Source organism: Archocentrus centrarchus, unplaced genomic scaffold (genome assembly GCF_007364275.1).
Source record: "Archocentrus centrarchus isolate MPI-CPG fArcCen1 unplaced genomic scaffold, fArcCen1 scaffold_24_ctg1, whole genome shotgun sequence".
Taxonomy (NCBI): Eukaryota; Metazoa; Chordata; class Actinopteri; order Cichliformes; family Cichlidae; genus Archocentrus; species Archocentrus centrarchus.
Genome location: NW_022060254.1, coordinates 3,064,808 through 3,082,787, shown reverse-complemented (window position 1 = coordinate 3,082,787; position 17,980 = coordinate 3,064,808). Strand labels below are relative to the sequence as shown.

The 17,980-nt window shown below is 40.7% G+C and overlaps 1 protein-coding gene across 1 annotated transcript in view; it reads right to left on the bottom strand.

The window, feature by feature from the left end:
• Positions 1-3,596: 3,596 nt before the first annotated feature.
• Positions 3,597-17,980, bottom strand: part of LOC115775625 (uncharacterized) — a 106,577-nt gene continuing 92,193 nt past the window's right edge. Inside the window, exons 7-9 of the mRNA XM_030723093.1 lie at positions 13,599-13,682; positions 5,717-5,800; positions 3,597-3,684 (exon numbers count right to left, since the gene is read on the bottom strand). Coding sequence (XP_030578953.1) covers positions 3,597-3,684; positions 5,717-5,800; positions 13,599-13,682 — 256 coding nt within the window. The remainder of the gene's footprint in view (positions 3,685-5,716; positions 5,801-13,598; positions 13,683-17,980) is intronic.

The window sequence follows — 17,980 nt, the reverse complement described above, 5'->3', positions numbered from 1 at the left end:
GCTGTTCATTTGATGAGTTTATTAGAGATTTCCATCATGGAGTCATTGTGGGAACTAACTGCAGGGAAAAGAGCAAAGATCCACAAATCAAATCCAGAGTTTCTCCATGAAAAACAGAAAAATGTTAAAGACACAAATATACATTAATAGTCTTTAGTGACTATTCATCCACATCAATGTTTGTGTTGAAGACATCAGTGTTGGTCTCAGTGTGGTTAACAGCAGTCAGCAGTCCAATTAGAAAAAGCTCATTTCAAAACACTTCATGCAGTTCTTCTTACAAGGAATCATTGAGAACAGTTTCAAACATCAACTGATTGAATCATGAATGTGAAAACGTGTTTGTGAGTGAAAGAGACAGACATGTACAGACTGAACTCTCTGTTCAACAGTCAGAGTGTTTCTCTAACAGGAGGACGCTCTTTACACTCAGCTCAGCACAGACACACTGAGGAACCAAATGGACAGATTCCAAACCCAGGATAAAGAGGTTCAGTGAATGTGGTGTTGAAGGTGTAGAGGTGGCTCAGAGTGTCAGAGGAGACTCTGTAGAAGGACAGAGTGCCAGCAGGACAGTCCACATACACTGCTACTCTGCTGGAGACAGAGGAGAACGAGGGAGAGGAGGAGATGCAAGTTTCTCTGTTGTTGTGCCAGACAGAATCAGGAAGACCTTCAGAGCAGCAGAGACTCCAGGACTGGTCATTCTGTCCAAACCCGCTGTTTTTACTGCCTCCTTTCCTTCTGATTCTTCTGTAACTCACTGTAATCCAAACTCTCCCACTCCACTCGACCTCCCAGTAACAGCGACCAGTCAGACGATCTCTACACAGCAGCTGATAATAAACATCAAATCTGTCTGGATTATCAGGATATGACTGAACCTCCTCTACATGTGTCACCTTCCTGTTGTTGTCAGACAGTTTTAGGTATTTCTGTACTGTGTTTGTGTCGATTGTGAGTCGGCAGGAATCTGATGGAGAGAACAAACACAATCCAGCTGCAGTTATTGATCCATCATCTGTTCATTGATTGACACTTTGATGATGACTCCTGAGATCAGAGATGTAAATGAGTGATGTGACAGTTTGAAGATGGTTGAATGTGTGCTGCTTTGTTTTCATCAATCACATTAAAAACACACTTACACTTCCTCAGACCTGGACTCAACCATCGGACTCCAGCAGGCTCCGCCCTGAAAGGAGGAGGGGGGTCAGACCAGCACAGTCTCTTTCAGCATGCACACAAGGACATTACATCACTCTCACACACATACTATTAGACACTGATAAAGGAGCAGTCCAACATTTTCACACATACACTTAAATCCATATGTGGAGCAAGCTGCTGATGATTTGGACTGATCCTAGATCTTTCAGTACACTACTGTATTGAATGAAATATGACTGATTCAAACTATGACCTTGATAATCTTCATATTGCTCTACTGTTTAGCAGTAAAGGACACCTCCCTGCCTTTGTTCTCATTCATGACTTTTAATAGTTTCTTTTAACATCCAGAGATCTGCGTGATCTGTTTCATAATGTCTAACAATCCTTGTGCAGTTATGCAACAACAGTCACTACATATCTGACACACAAACTTCATCTCTCTGAATAACAACATTAGACATGTATATATAACTATATATATAACTATATAACTGCCTGAAGAGGTATACCAGAGAGATAGAAGCCAGGAAAATAAACCGGATGTTCTCCACCGAACCATCCAAGGTGTACTCTCAGTGGTAGGGGAACAATATGAGAACAGCACCCCCACCAAGGCTGGAGACGGAGCAATACTGGAAGAGCATATGGGAGAAGGATGCGTCACACAATACCAATGCTCAGTGGCTAGTGGATCTAAGAGCAGACCACAGCAACTTCGCAGAACAAGCCCCAGTAACCATCACAGTGGTAGACATCCAAGAAAGAGTCTCACACATAAAGAGCTGGATAGCACCAGGCCCTGATATGACTCACACCTACTGGCTAAAGAAGCTAACTACACTCCATGAGTACCTGGCAGCACAATGAATCAGCTGCTAGAGGCTAAGACACACCCAGAATGGCTGACTGAGGGCCTGATGGTCCTGATCCCCAAGGACCTCGAGAAGGTCCCAGTCCCATCCAACTACCAGCCGATAACCTGCCTCACTAAACATGGAAACTCCTGTCAGGCATCATAGCAGCAAAGATGAGTAGGCACGTGGCACAATACATGAGTAATACATGAGAAAGGGATAGGCAGAGAGACCAGGGGAGCAAAACACCAGCTACTAGTAGATAGAGCAGTCACTCGAGACTGTAAGACCTGACTGACCAATCTGTGCACCACCTGGATTGACTACAAGAAAGCCTATGACTCGATGCCGCACACATGATCCTGAACTGTATAAGATCAACAGGACCCAAAGAGCCTTCATCAAGAACTCAATCGGTATGTGGAGAACAACACTAAAGGCCAACTCCAAGTCCATTGCACAAGTCAACATCAAGTGTGGGATTTACCAAGGAGATGCCCTGTCCCCACTGCTGTTTTGCATAGGCCTGAATCCCCTCAGCCAGATCATCAGCAAGAATGGCTACGGACAAAGACTACGGAATGGAGCGAACATCAGCCACCTCCTGTACATGGATGACATCAGCTGGATGCTTAAGAGTGAATGAGATATTGACTGATTCACTGATCCACACCACCAGGATCTACAGCAACTATATCGGAATGTCATTCGGACTGGAGAAATGTAGTCGGACGGTAAACTAAGAGAGGAAAAGTAGTCAGGACTGAGGGGATTACACTACCAGAAGGAAACATTGCAGACATTGAGGACAGCTACAAGTACCTTTGGATCCCACAGGCAAATGGGAACCATGAAGAGGCTGCTAGGAAAGCTGCAACCTCCAAGTACCTGCAGAGAGTAAGGCAAGTCCTGAAGAGTCAGCTGAATGGGAAGAACAAGATCTGGGCTATCAACACCTATGGCCTGCCAGTTGTCAGATACCCGGCTAGGATAATAAGCTGGCCAAAAGAAGGAAAAAGAAGCCATTGATGTTAAGACAAAATAGCTCCTTAACATGCATGGAGGGTTTCACCGAAATCCAGCACCCTGAGACTGTATGCTTAGCGGAAAGGAAGTGGCCGAGGACTACTGAGTGTCAGAATCATTGTCTTAGATGAAACAATGAAGATCATGAATACATCAGTAAGATGGCCACAAAGGATCATGTGCTTAGTGAGTACCTCAGGCAGCAGAAAACCCGAGAAAGAAAAGGAGGAAGAACAGGAACCATCATGGAAGGACAGGCCTCTGCCACAGGTATTTAAACTCATCAGTACTGTAAAAAATCTATGTGCCCCCTTCCTGGATATTTGTCAGATGTACATGTTTCAAATAATCAAACAAATTTTAATATTAGAAAAATATGCCCTTAGTAAATGCAAAATGCAATTTTTAAATGTTGAATTCATTTGTTAAGAGGTAAAAAACACTATCCAAGAACACTGAAAACTAACATGCTGTGTCTGTACACAAACCTTATGAAATGTTGCACTGAACAAATTAATGTTACATTCACAACTTAGTAACATCTTACCCATCTGAAGGAAAGGATGGAACCAAGTCCTTGGATCGAGAACTCATCACAGAATCACGACCAGAATCGATATCTGAACAGTTCCTGTGGATATGAGGACAAGAATGAGGCCACAAGCACTTTAATCAGTTCTAACAGAGACAGAGAAAATCATTTTAGTAATCTAAAGAAGCTTTTCTCTCTCCTCTGGTGGCACCTCTAAATAGGCCATTGAAATATTCATTTATAGTACTTATAATAAAGCTGATTTCAATGATCAATACTGTATTTTGACAGTTTAGCAATGAAGCTTATATGTAAGTTCAATAAAGCACATCTGTAATCACTCATCTGTCTACTTTCCCTGGATATTCAAGCTGCTACTCTATTCATTACATCACTTATGCATTCCAGTGCTGTCAGACTTAAATCTGCCATCATCACTCTGGCACAATCATCTTAAAATGGCAGACTGTTTATTAAAAAATGGCTGTAATTCCTAAACAATTAATACAAAATATTTGGTCAGCCCCCATAATTAAAGCTGAAAGTCCACCTCAGTCACATCTGAAATCAAATCTGACATGCCTGTGGTGGTGTCCAGAGGCATAACCACAAAAAAATCTTTATATATATATATATGTCGAGACAAGAAAGCTCCTTAACATGCATGGAGGGTTTTACCCCATTCCTACTCTTAAGTATCCGAGGAACCACAAGTAAGCCAGCAGTCCTGAGAGCAAAGTGCTCTGTTGGTGTGATAATGTAGTGGTCCTGGGTCTCGGGTGTGGGAGTTCTTGCTTTTGGACTTTCAAATTCTGGTTTTGATTCTTAGTTAGATATCTGTGTTTCAGTTTCCTGGTTTTAGTTATTGTATTTGAAACCCTGTTCCCTTGTTAGCTTCCTTATCTTGTCAGGCAAATTTTGTTCAGTTGTGCTTTCCTGGTGTGTCCTATTTTCCTGATGTTTGGGGTGTGTATATATATCTCTGTTTTCTTCAGTTCTCTGTTGGATCATCTGCTTTGTGCTCTTCCTTCTCTTTGCTCTCCTGTCCATGACTATTTCTGTTCAAGTGAGCTTTGCAGTTTGCTCTGCTTGCTCCGTACAGTTTTTTCCCGTCTTCCAGCTAATAAAATTTGATGGTAAAGTTCAGGCATGTCCTGAGTCCTGCACTGGGGTCTTAAAACCTGCCTGCCACAATGTACATGACAGATATGTCACTATAAATTCCTTAAGACACGATGGGGCCTGATTATTCAAGCTCTTGTATGTAAGAAGAAGGACTTTAAATTCTATTTTGAATTTAACAGGGAGCCAATAAAGAGAAGCCAATATGGGAGAAATCTGCTCTCTCTTTCTAGTCCCTGTCAGTACTCTAGCTGCAGCATTTTGGATCAGCTGAAGACTTTTCAGGGAGCTTTTAGGACAGCCTCATATTAATGAACTATAATAATCCAGCCTAGAGGTAACAAATGCATGAATTAGCTTTCAGCATCACTCTGATGTTTCTAATTTTAGAAATATGGTGTAAATGCAAAAAAGCAGTCCTACATGTTTGCTGAATATGTGCACTTAAGGACATATCCTGGTAAAAATGACTGGTCAAGATTCCTCACAGTGTTACACTGGAAGTAATGCCATCCAGAGTAAGGATCTGGTTAGACACTATGTTTCTAAGCTATATAGGGAAGAGAACAATAATTTAAGTTTTATTGGAATTTAGAAGCAGAAAATTAGAGATCATCCAGGCCTTTATGTCTTTCAGACATTCTTGCAGTTTAAATAATAAATCTCACCCTGCCTGCACTCTCTTCTTCACCGTCCAAAGCAGCAGACTTGTTGCTTTGGATGATTGACCACAGGTATTTAAACTCATCAGTACTGTGAAAATCTATGTGCCCCCTTCCTGGATATTTGTCAGATGTACATGTTTCAAATAATCAAACAAATTTTAATATTAGAAAAATATGCCCTTAGTAAATGCAAAATGCAATTTTAAATGTTGAATTCATTTGTTAAGAGGTAAAAAACACTATCCAAGAACACTGAAAACTAACATGCTGTGTCTGTACACAAACCTTATGAAATGTTGCACTGAACAAATTAATGTTACATTCACAACTTAGTAACATCTTACCCATCTGAAGGAAAGGATGGAAACAAGCCCTTGGATCGAGAACTCATCACAGAATCACGACCAGAATCGATATGTGAAAAGGTCCTGTGGATATGAGGACAAGAATGAGGCCACAAGCAACTTTAATCAGTTCTAACAGAGACAGAGAAAATCATTTTTAGTAATCTAAAGAAGCTTTTCTCTCTCCTCTGGTGGCACCTCTAAATAGGCCATTGAAATATTCATTTATAAGTACTTATAATAAAGCTGATTTCAATGATCAATACTGTATTTTGACAGTTTAGCAATGAAGCTTATATGTAAGTTCAATAAAGCACATCTGTAATCACTCATCTGTCTACTTTCCTGGATATTCAAGCTGCTACTCTATTCATTACATCACTTATGCATTCCAGTGCTGTCAGACTTAAATCTGCCATCATCACTCTGGCACAATCATTTTAAAATGGCAGACTGTTTATTAAAAATGGCTGTAATTCCTAAACAATTAATACAAAATATTTGGTCAGCCCCCATAATTAAAGCTGAAAGTCCACCTCAGTCACATCTGAAATCAAATCTGACATGTCTGTGGTGGTGTCCAGAGGCATAACCACAAAAAAAATCTTTATATATATATATATATATATATATATATATGTCGAGACAAGAAAGCTCCTTAACATGCATGGAGGGTTTTACCCCAATCCAGCGCCCTGAGACTGTACACAAAGCGGAAGGAAGGAGGCTGAGGACTACTGAGTGTCAGAACCGCTATCCTGGATGAAACAACAAAGATCCATGAGTACATCAGGAAGATGGCCACAAAGGATCATGTGCTTAGTGAGTACCTCAGGCATCAGAAACCCGAGAAAGAAGACGACGAAGAACAGGAACCGTCATGGAAGGGCAGGCCTCTGCACGGCATGTACCACCGGCAGATAGGATTTCTCTATGTCCACCACTTCTTCTATCAATGGCTGGAAAAAGCTGGACTGACAGACAGCACAGAGGCACAATCACGGCAGCACAAGAGCAAGCTCTGAGTACAAGATCAGTAGAGGCTGGGGTCTACCACACCAGGCAAGACCCCAGGTGTAGGCTGTAGTGTTGTAGTACTTGAGATCGGTCTTGGTCTCGAGACCGCTTTTTGATGGTCTCGGTCTTGTCATGGACTCGACCGCATTTGGTCTCGGTCTTGTCATGGACTCGGACCTTGCGGACTCAGGATTTTATTTCAAGACCAGTCAAGACCACAGCTCTGGAAATATCACTAAATTGCCAGAATATTGTCCAGTTAATTTGTTAACATCTTTGCTTTTATTGGATGCAAATCGTACTAATTCAGATCCAACAAAGATTGCGCTCCTCTGCCTCTCAAAGGAGCGCACCTCGCAGACTCTGCCCCTATCGCTGCTATTATCGCCGCTTGCGCCTGCATCATTTCGCTGCAGTTTGCAATCTACACAGAGCACGGACAGTTTCATTAACAATGTGCACGTTTGGTCGTGTGTGCACTTGATTTCGTGGGCTACAGAAATTAAAATGGCAATTAATGACAACCGGGATGAACGCGAGAAGTAAGAGGGAAAATGAAGATCAAAGGAAAAAATTTCAGGCTTCCTATTCAACAAAAAAAAAAAAATCCCAGCATGAAAGGTAAATACCAACCTTCATGTATTTTGATACACAAACTGAAAATTTAATGCAAATTTTAGGGCTGCAACGATTCTTGGATTAACTCAACTTGATTATTAAAATCCTCGACACAAATTTGTTGCTTCGATGTTTCCTTTCAACTCTACAACTCAGGTGTCTCCGTGTAAGCGGAGCATTGCATCCACGTTAGTTCTCAGTGGCTTCAACTAATTTCCGTCATTTGGGAAAAAAAAAAATTGACCCTTTAACATGAGTGGATCATTGCTTAGAGGATTTTCCACAGATTCACTGCTCTGTGCTGTGAGTGTGCGTGTTTGAATGTGCACGCGTGTGTTGTGTAGAGGATGTCAGCTGTTATTTTTCTTTATGTCAGCTGTAGCCACCAGAACAGATCTACAACCACAGTTTGCTAGCAGGGGCTGCCATTAGCACTGGCATTCTTTCCGTGCCCCCCCTCCACCCCCTTCAGTACCGAGAGGCTCCGTCAAAATATTTTTTATCTAAAAATAGAGCTGCAGTAGAAACGTAATTTGGAGGATGCTTGTGAATAAAAAGCACTGCAGCATTAAGCTCATTCTGCCCCCAGTTTTACAACAAAAACAACAGCAGCTGTTTTATGTGCTGTCAGACTGCAGGCACAGCAACTGCAAAGAGGCAGAAAACCGTGAGCTCAGGTGGAGTGAAAGGAGCTCTTGTTCCTGTAATCACCTTAAAACCTTTACGGTGAAACAGCTGGAGGTCCTTCATCAACCACCTGATCAGCAGCATGAAGAAAAGAGAACTTTGTAGCTGCTCCATCCACCCTGTTTATTTCACACAGAGAAACATCTGCAGTACGGAAGTTAAATTATGCAGATGAACTGTTAAAAGGAAAACTTATTTCTTATCCAATTACTTGATTAATTGACAGAGTAACAATTGAATATTTGATTACTAAAATAATTGATAGTTGCAGCCCTACTTGTATTCAGAATAGTCAAACATTAGTTTTCAGCACCAGTGGAGCTATGAGAGGCCTTCAAGAATAAAAAACTACAGTTCCTAGCAAGATGATGTCACTTCCTATTGTTGCATTAAAAATGTGATCATTTATGCTCACAACATGGTGGCTGATATTCGAATATAGGAAATGCTTTGAGCAGCTGATTGTTAAAAAACCTGGATTATGTTTTTGTTGTGTATTTTTTTTTTTTATGTGATTTCTGCAAACACATTAGTGGAAGGAGACGGCACTCTGGGACACATTAAATGCTTGATATATAAATGTAACTTTTCTGGATTATATGCAAAATTTATCACTCTATCGATCTAATAAGGTCTGATTTAGAGTTCTGCATTGGTCCTTCATACATAACTGAAAGTCCTCTCTGAACCTAACCTGACATACACCTCGAGAAATGTAACTACACATCCACAAAGACTGTGATTACTGCCTAGGCTTCAGAGGTGGTTTCCAGTTACATCGTAGGCCCCGTCACTCAGTTAACAAGTGGAAGCGGCATTTAGTGCTTAGCATTAGCTTACTAATTAGTATTAGCGTTAGGGCTGGGCTGAAAAATATTTCTTGCTTGAACCCTGTAGTTACCATGGCTACCAATGATGGCAGATAAGTAAGTTGTTCTCCACCATTAGTACATTGAGCTAGTGGTGGGCAGATCAATTCTAATATCAGTAATATCAATACCAATTTTGATATTGGTATTGATCAATATCAGTGTAATGAGATCGATACTTTGGCTTCAGTTTCTCTCTTGTGTGCAGTGCTGCGGTTTCATCACAGATGCAGGCTGACTGTCTAAGAGTCGCTCCTGTCACAGCACAGAGCAGGCACACTTTGCTCCTCCCCTCCCCACAGTGGTTTGTTATACTGTCATGTGACACATAACATATTTTACTTGGGGGGAAAAAAAAGGAATTTGCTATGAAACATTTAAAGCAAAATTAAACTTAAATTTGTACAGCTTGTTTATTTAAGAAAAAATCAAGAAAATTAGTGAACGAAGGGACATTTTATTAAATTTATGTATTATACTTTCTGAACAATGTACCTGGAAAACAGTTTCCATTTGTTCTTGAGTGATGATTTGGTACACTTCTTTAACAAAAATAATAAGTAAATAAATAAAAAAATCCAGACATCAATCTATGGGGAAATTTGTTTTGTTAATGTTCTATTGTTTCAGAACAATAACTTTTATTTTGATAAAGTATTTTCTACTTACATATAAACTTTGCCCAATTCTATCCTGGGTTTTAACTAATTAATGATCCAAAGGAAAAAATCTCAAACCAGTTAAACTTCATGAAAATTCTTCATAATTATAAAAAGTGTCTGTATCAGTATGGGCGATACTGGCCCTCTATTCACTTGGCATCACATCGATGCCAAATCTTGAAGTATCGCACACAACTACATTGAGCAGCACACACGAGGAGTGACTGACAGTGCTAAGACCCTCCTCCTGGCTCTGATTGGTTGTTCTTGACTGGGAGCAGTTCAGGGAAGAGGTGGAGGAACTCGATTTTTTCCACAGATTATCCATCTCATACTGTCCTGACATGGTTGTCAGTTTTAACAAATATGTAAAAAACTGATTAAAAATTTTTTTCATAAAAGATACATACTGCAGCTTTAATCTGTATATGAGATAAACTTATAGCTTTAGTTTTTACTGTTGATGATTGTTTTGCCATTTTACACATTTAGCTATGTGGTTTTGAAATAGCGTTCACATTTGTAAAGATTGTTGTTGGTTTAAAAACAATATAACTTTATGTATTGTTTATGAAAGGCAGAAAACAGTTAAGAGTATTGTGATAAACTGTCACGTCCCGGGCTATTATTGGTTGTGTTTCTGTTTGTTTTCCTCTCTCTCTCTCTTTCTCTCTGGTGTGTGTTTTGGTGGGCACGACCCTCTGGAGTTGTGGGAGGTCTCCTCCCTCGTGGGCCGGCTTTCGGAGCAGCAATCTCCACACCTGTTGCCGATCAGCTCATCCTCCTGCGTTACTTAAGCTGGCAGTAGGCTGTCATTTGTCGCTGGATCGTTGACTGTGAAACAGTTAGTTCGGCTCCTTGATGTGCACAGCTCCTTGCGTTTACCCCGTAACTTACCTGTGTTTCTTGTATTCAGATTTTGCCCGTCGAGCGGAGATCTCCTGGGAAGCTCACCACCGGATCCCTCTCCTCAGTGTCCACCTCTCTGCTTGTCCGCCACACCGCACCCGAAGCTCCTTTCTCCACCTTGCCTCCGGAGTCTCTCGCCCCCCCGTTCCTGGCCTGCCTGCTCTGTGCTTTTGATTCACTGTAAATAAACCTTGCACTAAACCCGCCACCCTGCGTCTGCTTCAGTCCTCAGTATCAAACCGTGACATAAACTATGAATAATTGTTTTACGTTCTGTGATAAATGATGGAAGTCACCCAGAAGTATTAATAAAGATGGTTACATTTATTTGAACTGTGAGTATTAATATCAGGGTGATTTTATGGGAATGTGGATCTTTCAGATCAATTTGAGAAGTGATTTTTTATAAATTTTTCATATTATATTATGCATATCGCATCAGGCACTGGTCTGGTCTTGTCTCGGTCTCGCCCTCCCTCGGTCTTGGTCTTGACTGGGTCTTGGACCCTAAAATCCTGGTCTTGTCCGGTCTCGATACCCTCTGGTCTGGTTTGTCTCGGTCTCGCCCTCCCTGGTCTTGGTTTTGTCTCGGTCTCGATACCCTCTGGTCTTGGTCTTGTCTCGGTCTCGGGTTAGGCGGTCTTGACTACAACACTAGTAGGCTGTGCAGAGATGCCCCTGAGACAATCCAGCACATAACGGCAGTGTGCAAGATGCTAGCAGGCAGGGCATACATGGAATGCCGTAACCAAGTGGCCGGCATAGTATACAGGAACATCTGTGCCGAGTATGACCTGGAAGTCCCGAGATCAAAATGGGACACACCCCCAAGGGTGGTTAAGAAAAACAGAGCTAAGATCCTGTGGGACTTCCAGATGCAGACAGACAAATTTATGATGGCTAAACAACTGGACATCGTAGTGATGGACAGACAAAGGAAGAAGGAGAGGTTGCAATACCAAGTGACGGGAAAATCAAGAAGAAGAAACACGAGAAGCTCGACAAATACCAAGGCCTCAGAGAGGAGCTGGAAAGGATGTGGAAGATGAAGGTAACAGTGGTCCCCGTGGTAATCGGAACACTCGGGGCAGTGACCCCCAAACTGGGAGAGTGGCTCCAGCAGATTCCTGGAACAACATCCGAGATCTTTGTCCAGAAGAGCACAATGCTGAGAACAGCTGAGATACTGCGCAGGACCCTCAAGCTCCCAGGCCTTTGGTAGAGGACCCGAGCTTGGAGGGAAAAATAGACTGCCAATATGGGCAAGCTGGGATTTCCATATATACTTATATACTGTACATAATACATATATACATATATTCATAAACTGTTTATACACACACGCACGCACACACACACAGCGCGCTCACACACACGCACACAAACTGTTTGTAAGGCTTCTCAAAACCTGTGTTCAAAGTTAATATTCAGTTCAATTCAATATTTATATAGCACCAAACCACAACAATCATGCCACAGCTGCCTAGGTCTTTAGCAGCATAACTAAGGGATGATTCAGGGTCACCTGATCCAGCCCTAACTATAAGCTTGATCATAAAGGAAAGTTTTAAGCCTAATCTTAAAAATAGAGAGGGTGTCTGTCTCCTGAATCCAAGCTGGGAGCTGGTTCCACAGAAGAGGGGCCTGAAAGCTGAAGGCTCTGCCTCCCATTCTACTCTTAAGTATCCGAGGAACCACAAGTAAGCCAGCAGTCTGAGAGCAAGTGCTCTGTTGGTGTGATAATGTAGTGGTCCTGGGTCTCGGTGTGTGGGAGTTCTTGCTTTTGGACTTTCAAATTCTGGTTTTGATTCTTAGTTAGATATCTGTGTTTCAGTTCCTGGTTTTAGTTATTTGTATTTGAACCCTGTTTCCCTTGTTAGCTTCCTTAGTCTTGTCAGGCAAATTTTGTTCAGTTGTGCTTCCTGGTGTGTCCTATTTTCCTGATTTTTGGGGTGTGTATATATTATCTCTGTTTTCTTCAGTTCTCTGTTGGATCATCTGCTTTGTGCTCTTCCTTCTCTTTGCTCTCCTGTCCATGACTATTTCTGTTCAAGTGAGCTTTGCAGTTTGCTCTGCTTGCTCCGTACAGTTTTTTCCCGTCTTCCAGCTAATAAAATTTGATGGTAAAGTTCAGGCATGTCCTGAGTCCTGCACTGGGGTCTTAAAACCTGCCTGCCACAATGTACATGACAGATATGTCACTATAAATTCCTTAAGACACGATGGGGCCTGATTATTCAAGCTCTTGTATGTAAGAAGAAGGACTTTAAATTCTATTTTGAATTTAACAGGGAGCCAATAAAGAGAAGCCAATATGGGAGAAATCTGCTCTCTCTTTCTAGTCCCTGTCAGTACTCTAGCTGCAGCATTTTGGATCAGCTGAAGACTTTTCAGGGAGCTTTTAGGACAGCCTCATATTAATGAACTATAATAATCCAGCCTAGAGGTAACAAATGCATGAATTAGCTTTTCAGCATCACTCTGATGTTTCTAATTTTAGAAATATGGTGTAAATGCAAAAAAGCAGTCCTACATGTTTGCTGAATATGTGCACTTAAGGACATATCCTGGTAAAAATGACTGGTCAAGATTCCTCACAGTGTTACACTGGAAGTAATGCCATCCAGAGTAAGGATCTGGTTAGACACTATGTTTCTAAGCTATATAGGGAAGAGAACAATAATTTAAGTTTTATTGGAATTTAGAAGCAGAAAATTAGAGATCATCCAGGCCTTTATGTCTTTCAGACATTCTTGCAGTTTAAATAATAAATCTCACCCTGCCTGCACTCTCTTCTTCACCGTCCAAAGCAGCAGACTTGTTGCTTTGGATGATTGACCACAGGTATTTAAACTCATCAGTACTGTGAAAATCTATGTGCCCCCTTCCTGGATATTTGTCAGATGTACATGTTTCAAATAATCAAACAAATTTTAATATTAGAAAAATATGCCCTTAGTAAATGCAAAATGCAATTTTTAAATGTTGAATTCATTTGTTAAGAGGTAAAAAACACTATCCAAGAACACTGAAAACTAACATGCTGTGTCTGTACACAAACCTTATGAAATGTTGCACTGAACAAATTAATGTTACATTCACAACTTAGTAACATCTTACCCATCTGAAGGAAAGGATGGAAACAAGCCCTTGGATCGAGAACTCATCACAGAATCACGACCAGAATCGATATGTGAAAAGGTCCTGTGGATATGAGGACAAGAATGAGGCCACAAGCAACTTTAATCAGTTCTAACAGAGACAGAGAAAATCATTTTTAGTAATCTAAAGAAGCTTTTCTCTCTCCTCTGGTGGCACCTCTAAATAGGCCATTGAAATATTCATTTATAAGTACTTATAATAAAGCTGATTTCAATGATCAATACTGTATTTTGACAGTTTAGCAATGAAGCTTATATGTAAGTTCAATAAAGCACATCTGTAATCACTCATCTGTCTACTTTCCTGGATATTCAAGCTGCTACTCTATTCATTACATCACTTATGCATTCCAGTGCTGTCAGACTTAAATCTGCCATCATCACTCTGGCACAATCATCTTAAAATGGCAGACTGTTTATTAAAAATGGCTGTAATTCCTAAACAATTAATACAAAATATTTGGTCAGCCCCCATAATTAAAGCTGAAAGTCCACCTCAGTCACATCTGAAATCAAATCTGACATGCCTGTGGTGGTGTCCAGAGGCATAACCACAAAAAAATCTTTATATATATATATATATATATATATATATGTCGAGACAAGAAAGCTCCTTAACATGCATGGAGGGTTTTACCCCAATCCAGCGCCCTGAGACTGTACACAAAGCGGAAGGAAGGAGGCTGAGGACTACTGAGTGTCAGAACCGCTATCCTGGATGAAACAACAAAGATCCATGAGTACATCAGGAAGATGGCCACAAAGGATCACGTGCTTAGTGAGTACCTCAGGCATCAGAAACCGAGAAAGAAGACGACGAAGAACAGGAACCGTCATGGAAGGGCAGGCCTCTGCACGGCATGTACCACCGGCAGATAGAAGAAGTGGTGGACATAGAGAAATCCTATCAATGGCTGGAAAAAGCTGGACTGACAGACAGCACAGAGGCACTAATCACGGCAGCACAAGAGCAAGCTCTGAGTACAAGATCAGTAGAGGCTGGGGTCTACCACACCAGGCAAGACCCCAGGTGTAGGCTGTAGTGTTGTAGTACTTGAGATCGGTCTTGGTCTCGAGACCGCTTTTTGATGGTCTCGGTCTTGTCATGGACTCGACCGCATTTGGTCTCGGTCTTGTCATGGACTCGGACCTTGCGGACTCAGGATTTTATTTCAAGACCAGTCAAGACCACAGCTCTGGAAATATCACTAAATTGCCAGAATATTGTCCAGTTAATTTGTTAACATCTTTGCTTTATTGGATGCAAATCGTACTAATTCAGATCCAACAAAGATTGCGCTCCTCTGCCTCTCAAAGGAGCGCACCTCGCAGACTCTGCCCCTATCGCTGCTATTATCGCCGCTTGCGCCTGCATCATTTCGCTGCAGTTTGCAATCTACCACAGAGCACGGACAGTTTCATTAACAATGTGCACGTTTGGTCGTGTGTGCACTTGATTTCGTGGGCTACAGAAATTAAAATGGCAATTAAATGACAACCGGGATGAACGCGAGAAGTAAGAGGGAAAATGAAGATCAAAGGAAAAAATTTCAGGCTTCCTATTCAACAAAAAAAAAAATCCCAGCATGAAAGGTAAATACCAACCTTCATGTATTTTGATACACAAACTGAAAATTTAATGCAAATTTTAGGGCTGCAACGATTCTTGGATTAACTCAACTTGATTATTAAAAATCCTCGACACAAATTTGTTGCTTCGATGTTTCCTTTCAACTCTACAACTCAGGTGTCTCCGTGTAAGCGGAGCATTTCATCCACGTTAGTTCTCAGTGGCTTCAACTAATTTCCGTCATTTGGGAAAAAAATAAATTGACCCTTTAACATGAGTGGATCATTGCTTAGAGGATTTTCCACAGCTTCACTGCTCTGTGCTGTGAGTGTGCGTGTTTGAATGTGCACGCGTGTGTGTGTAGAGGATGTCAGCTGTTATTTTTTCTTTATGTCAGCTGTAGCCACCAGAACAGATCTACAACCACAGTTTGCTAGCAGGGGCTGCCATTAGCACTGGCATTCTTTCCGTGCCCCCCCTCCACCCCCTTCAGTACCGAGAGGCTCCGTCAAAATATTTTTTATCTAAAAATAGAGCTGCAGTAGAAACGTAATTTGGAGGATGCTTGTGAATAAAAAGCACTGCAGCATTAAGCTCATTCTGCCCCCAGTTTTACAACAAAAACACAACAGCAGCTGTTTTATGTGCCGTCAGACTGCAGGCACAGCAACTGCAAAGAGGCAGAAACCGTGAGCTCAGGTGGAGTGAAAGGAGCTCTTGTTCCTGTAATCACCTTAAAACCTTTACGGTGAAACAGCTGGAGGTCCTTCATCAACCACCTGATCAGCAGCATGAAGAAAAGAGAACTTTGTAGCTGCTCCATCCACCCTGTTTATTTCACACAGAGAAACATCTGCAGTACGGAAGTTAAATTATGCAGATGAACTGTTAAAAGGAAAACTTATTTCTTATCCAATTACTTGATTAATTGACAGAGTAACAAATTGAATATTTGATTACTAAAATAATTGATAGTTGCAGCCCTACTTGTATTCAGAATAGTCAAACATTAGTTTTCAGCACCAGTGGAGCTATGAGAGGCCTTCAAGAATAAAAAACTACAGTTCCTAGCAAGATGATGTCACTTCCTATTGTTGCATTAAAAATGTGATCATTTATGCTCACAACATGTGGCTGATATTCGAATATAGGAAATGCTTTGAGCAGCTGATTGTTAAAAAACCTGGATTATGTTTTTGTTGTGTTTTTTTTTTTTTATGTGATTTCTGCAAACACATTAGTGGAAGGAGACGGCACTCTGGGACACATTAAATGCTTGATATATAAATGTAACTTTTCTGGATTATATGCAAAATTTATCACTCTATCGATCTAATAAGGTCTGATTTAGAGTTCTGCATTGGTCCTTCATACATAACTGAAAGTCCTCTCTGAACCTAACCTGACATACACCTCGAGAAATGTAACTACACATCCACAAAGACTGTGATTACTGCCTAGGCTTCAGAGGTGGTTTCCAGTTACATCGTAGGCCCCGTCACTCAGTTAACAAGTGGAAGCGGCATTTAGTGCTTAGCATTAGCTTACTAATTAGTATTAGCGTTAGGGCTGGGCTGAAAAATATTTCTTGCTTGAACCCTGTAGTTACCATGGCTACCAATGATGGCAGATAAGTAAGTTGTTTCTCCACCATTAGTACATTGAGCTAGTGGTGGGCAGATCAATTCTAATATCAGTAATATCAATACCAATTTTGATATTGGTATTGATCAATATCAGTGTAATGAGATCGATACTTTGGCTTCAGTTTCTCTCTTGTGTGCAGTGCTGCGGTTTCATCACAGATACAGGCTGACTGTCTAAGTGTCGCTCCTGTCACAGCACAGAGCAGGCACACTTTGCTCCTCCCCTCCCCACAGTGGTTTGTTATACTGTCATGTGACACATAACATATTTTACTTGGGGGGAAAAAAGGAATTTGCTATGAAACATTTAAAGCAAAATTAAACTTAAATTTGTACAGCTTGTTTATTTAAGAAAAAAATCAAGAAAATTAGTGAACGAAGGGACATTTTTTTAAATTTATGTATTATACTTTCTGAACAATGTACCTGGAAAACAGTTTCCATTTGTTCTTGAGTGATGATTTGGTACACTTCTTTTAACAAAAATAATAAGTAAATAAATAAAAAAATCCAGACATCAATCTATGGGGAAATTTGTTTTGTTAATGTTCTATTGTTTCAGAACAATAACTTTTATTTTGATAAAGTATTTTCTACTTACATATAAACTTTGCCCAATTCTATCCTGGGTTTTAACTAATTAATGATCCAAAGGAAAAAAATCTCAAACCAGTTAAACTTCATGAAAATTCTTCATAATTATTAAAAAGTGTCTGTATCAGTATCGGCGATACTGGCCCTCTATTCACTTGGCATCACATCGATGCCAAATCTTGAAGTATCGCACACAACTACATTGAGCAGCACACACGAGGAGTGACTGACAGTGCTAAGACCCTCCTCCTGGCTCTGATTGGTTGTTCTTGACTGGGAGCAGTTCAGGGAAGAGGTGGAGGAACTCGATTTTTTCCACAGATTATCCATCTCATACTGTCCTGACATGGTGTCAGTTTTAACAAATATGTAAAAAACTGATTAAAAATTTTTTTTTCATAAAAGATACATACTGCAGCTTTAATCTGTATATGAGATAAACTTATAGCTTTAGTTTTTACTGTTGATGATTGTTTTGCCATTTTTACACATTTAGCTATGTGGTTTTGAAATAGCGTTCACATTTGTAAA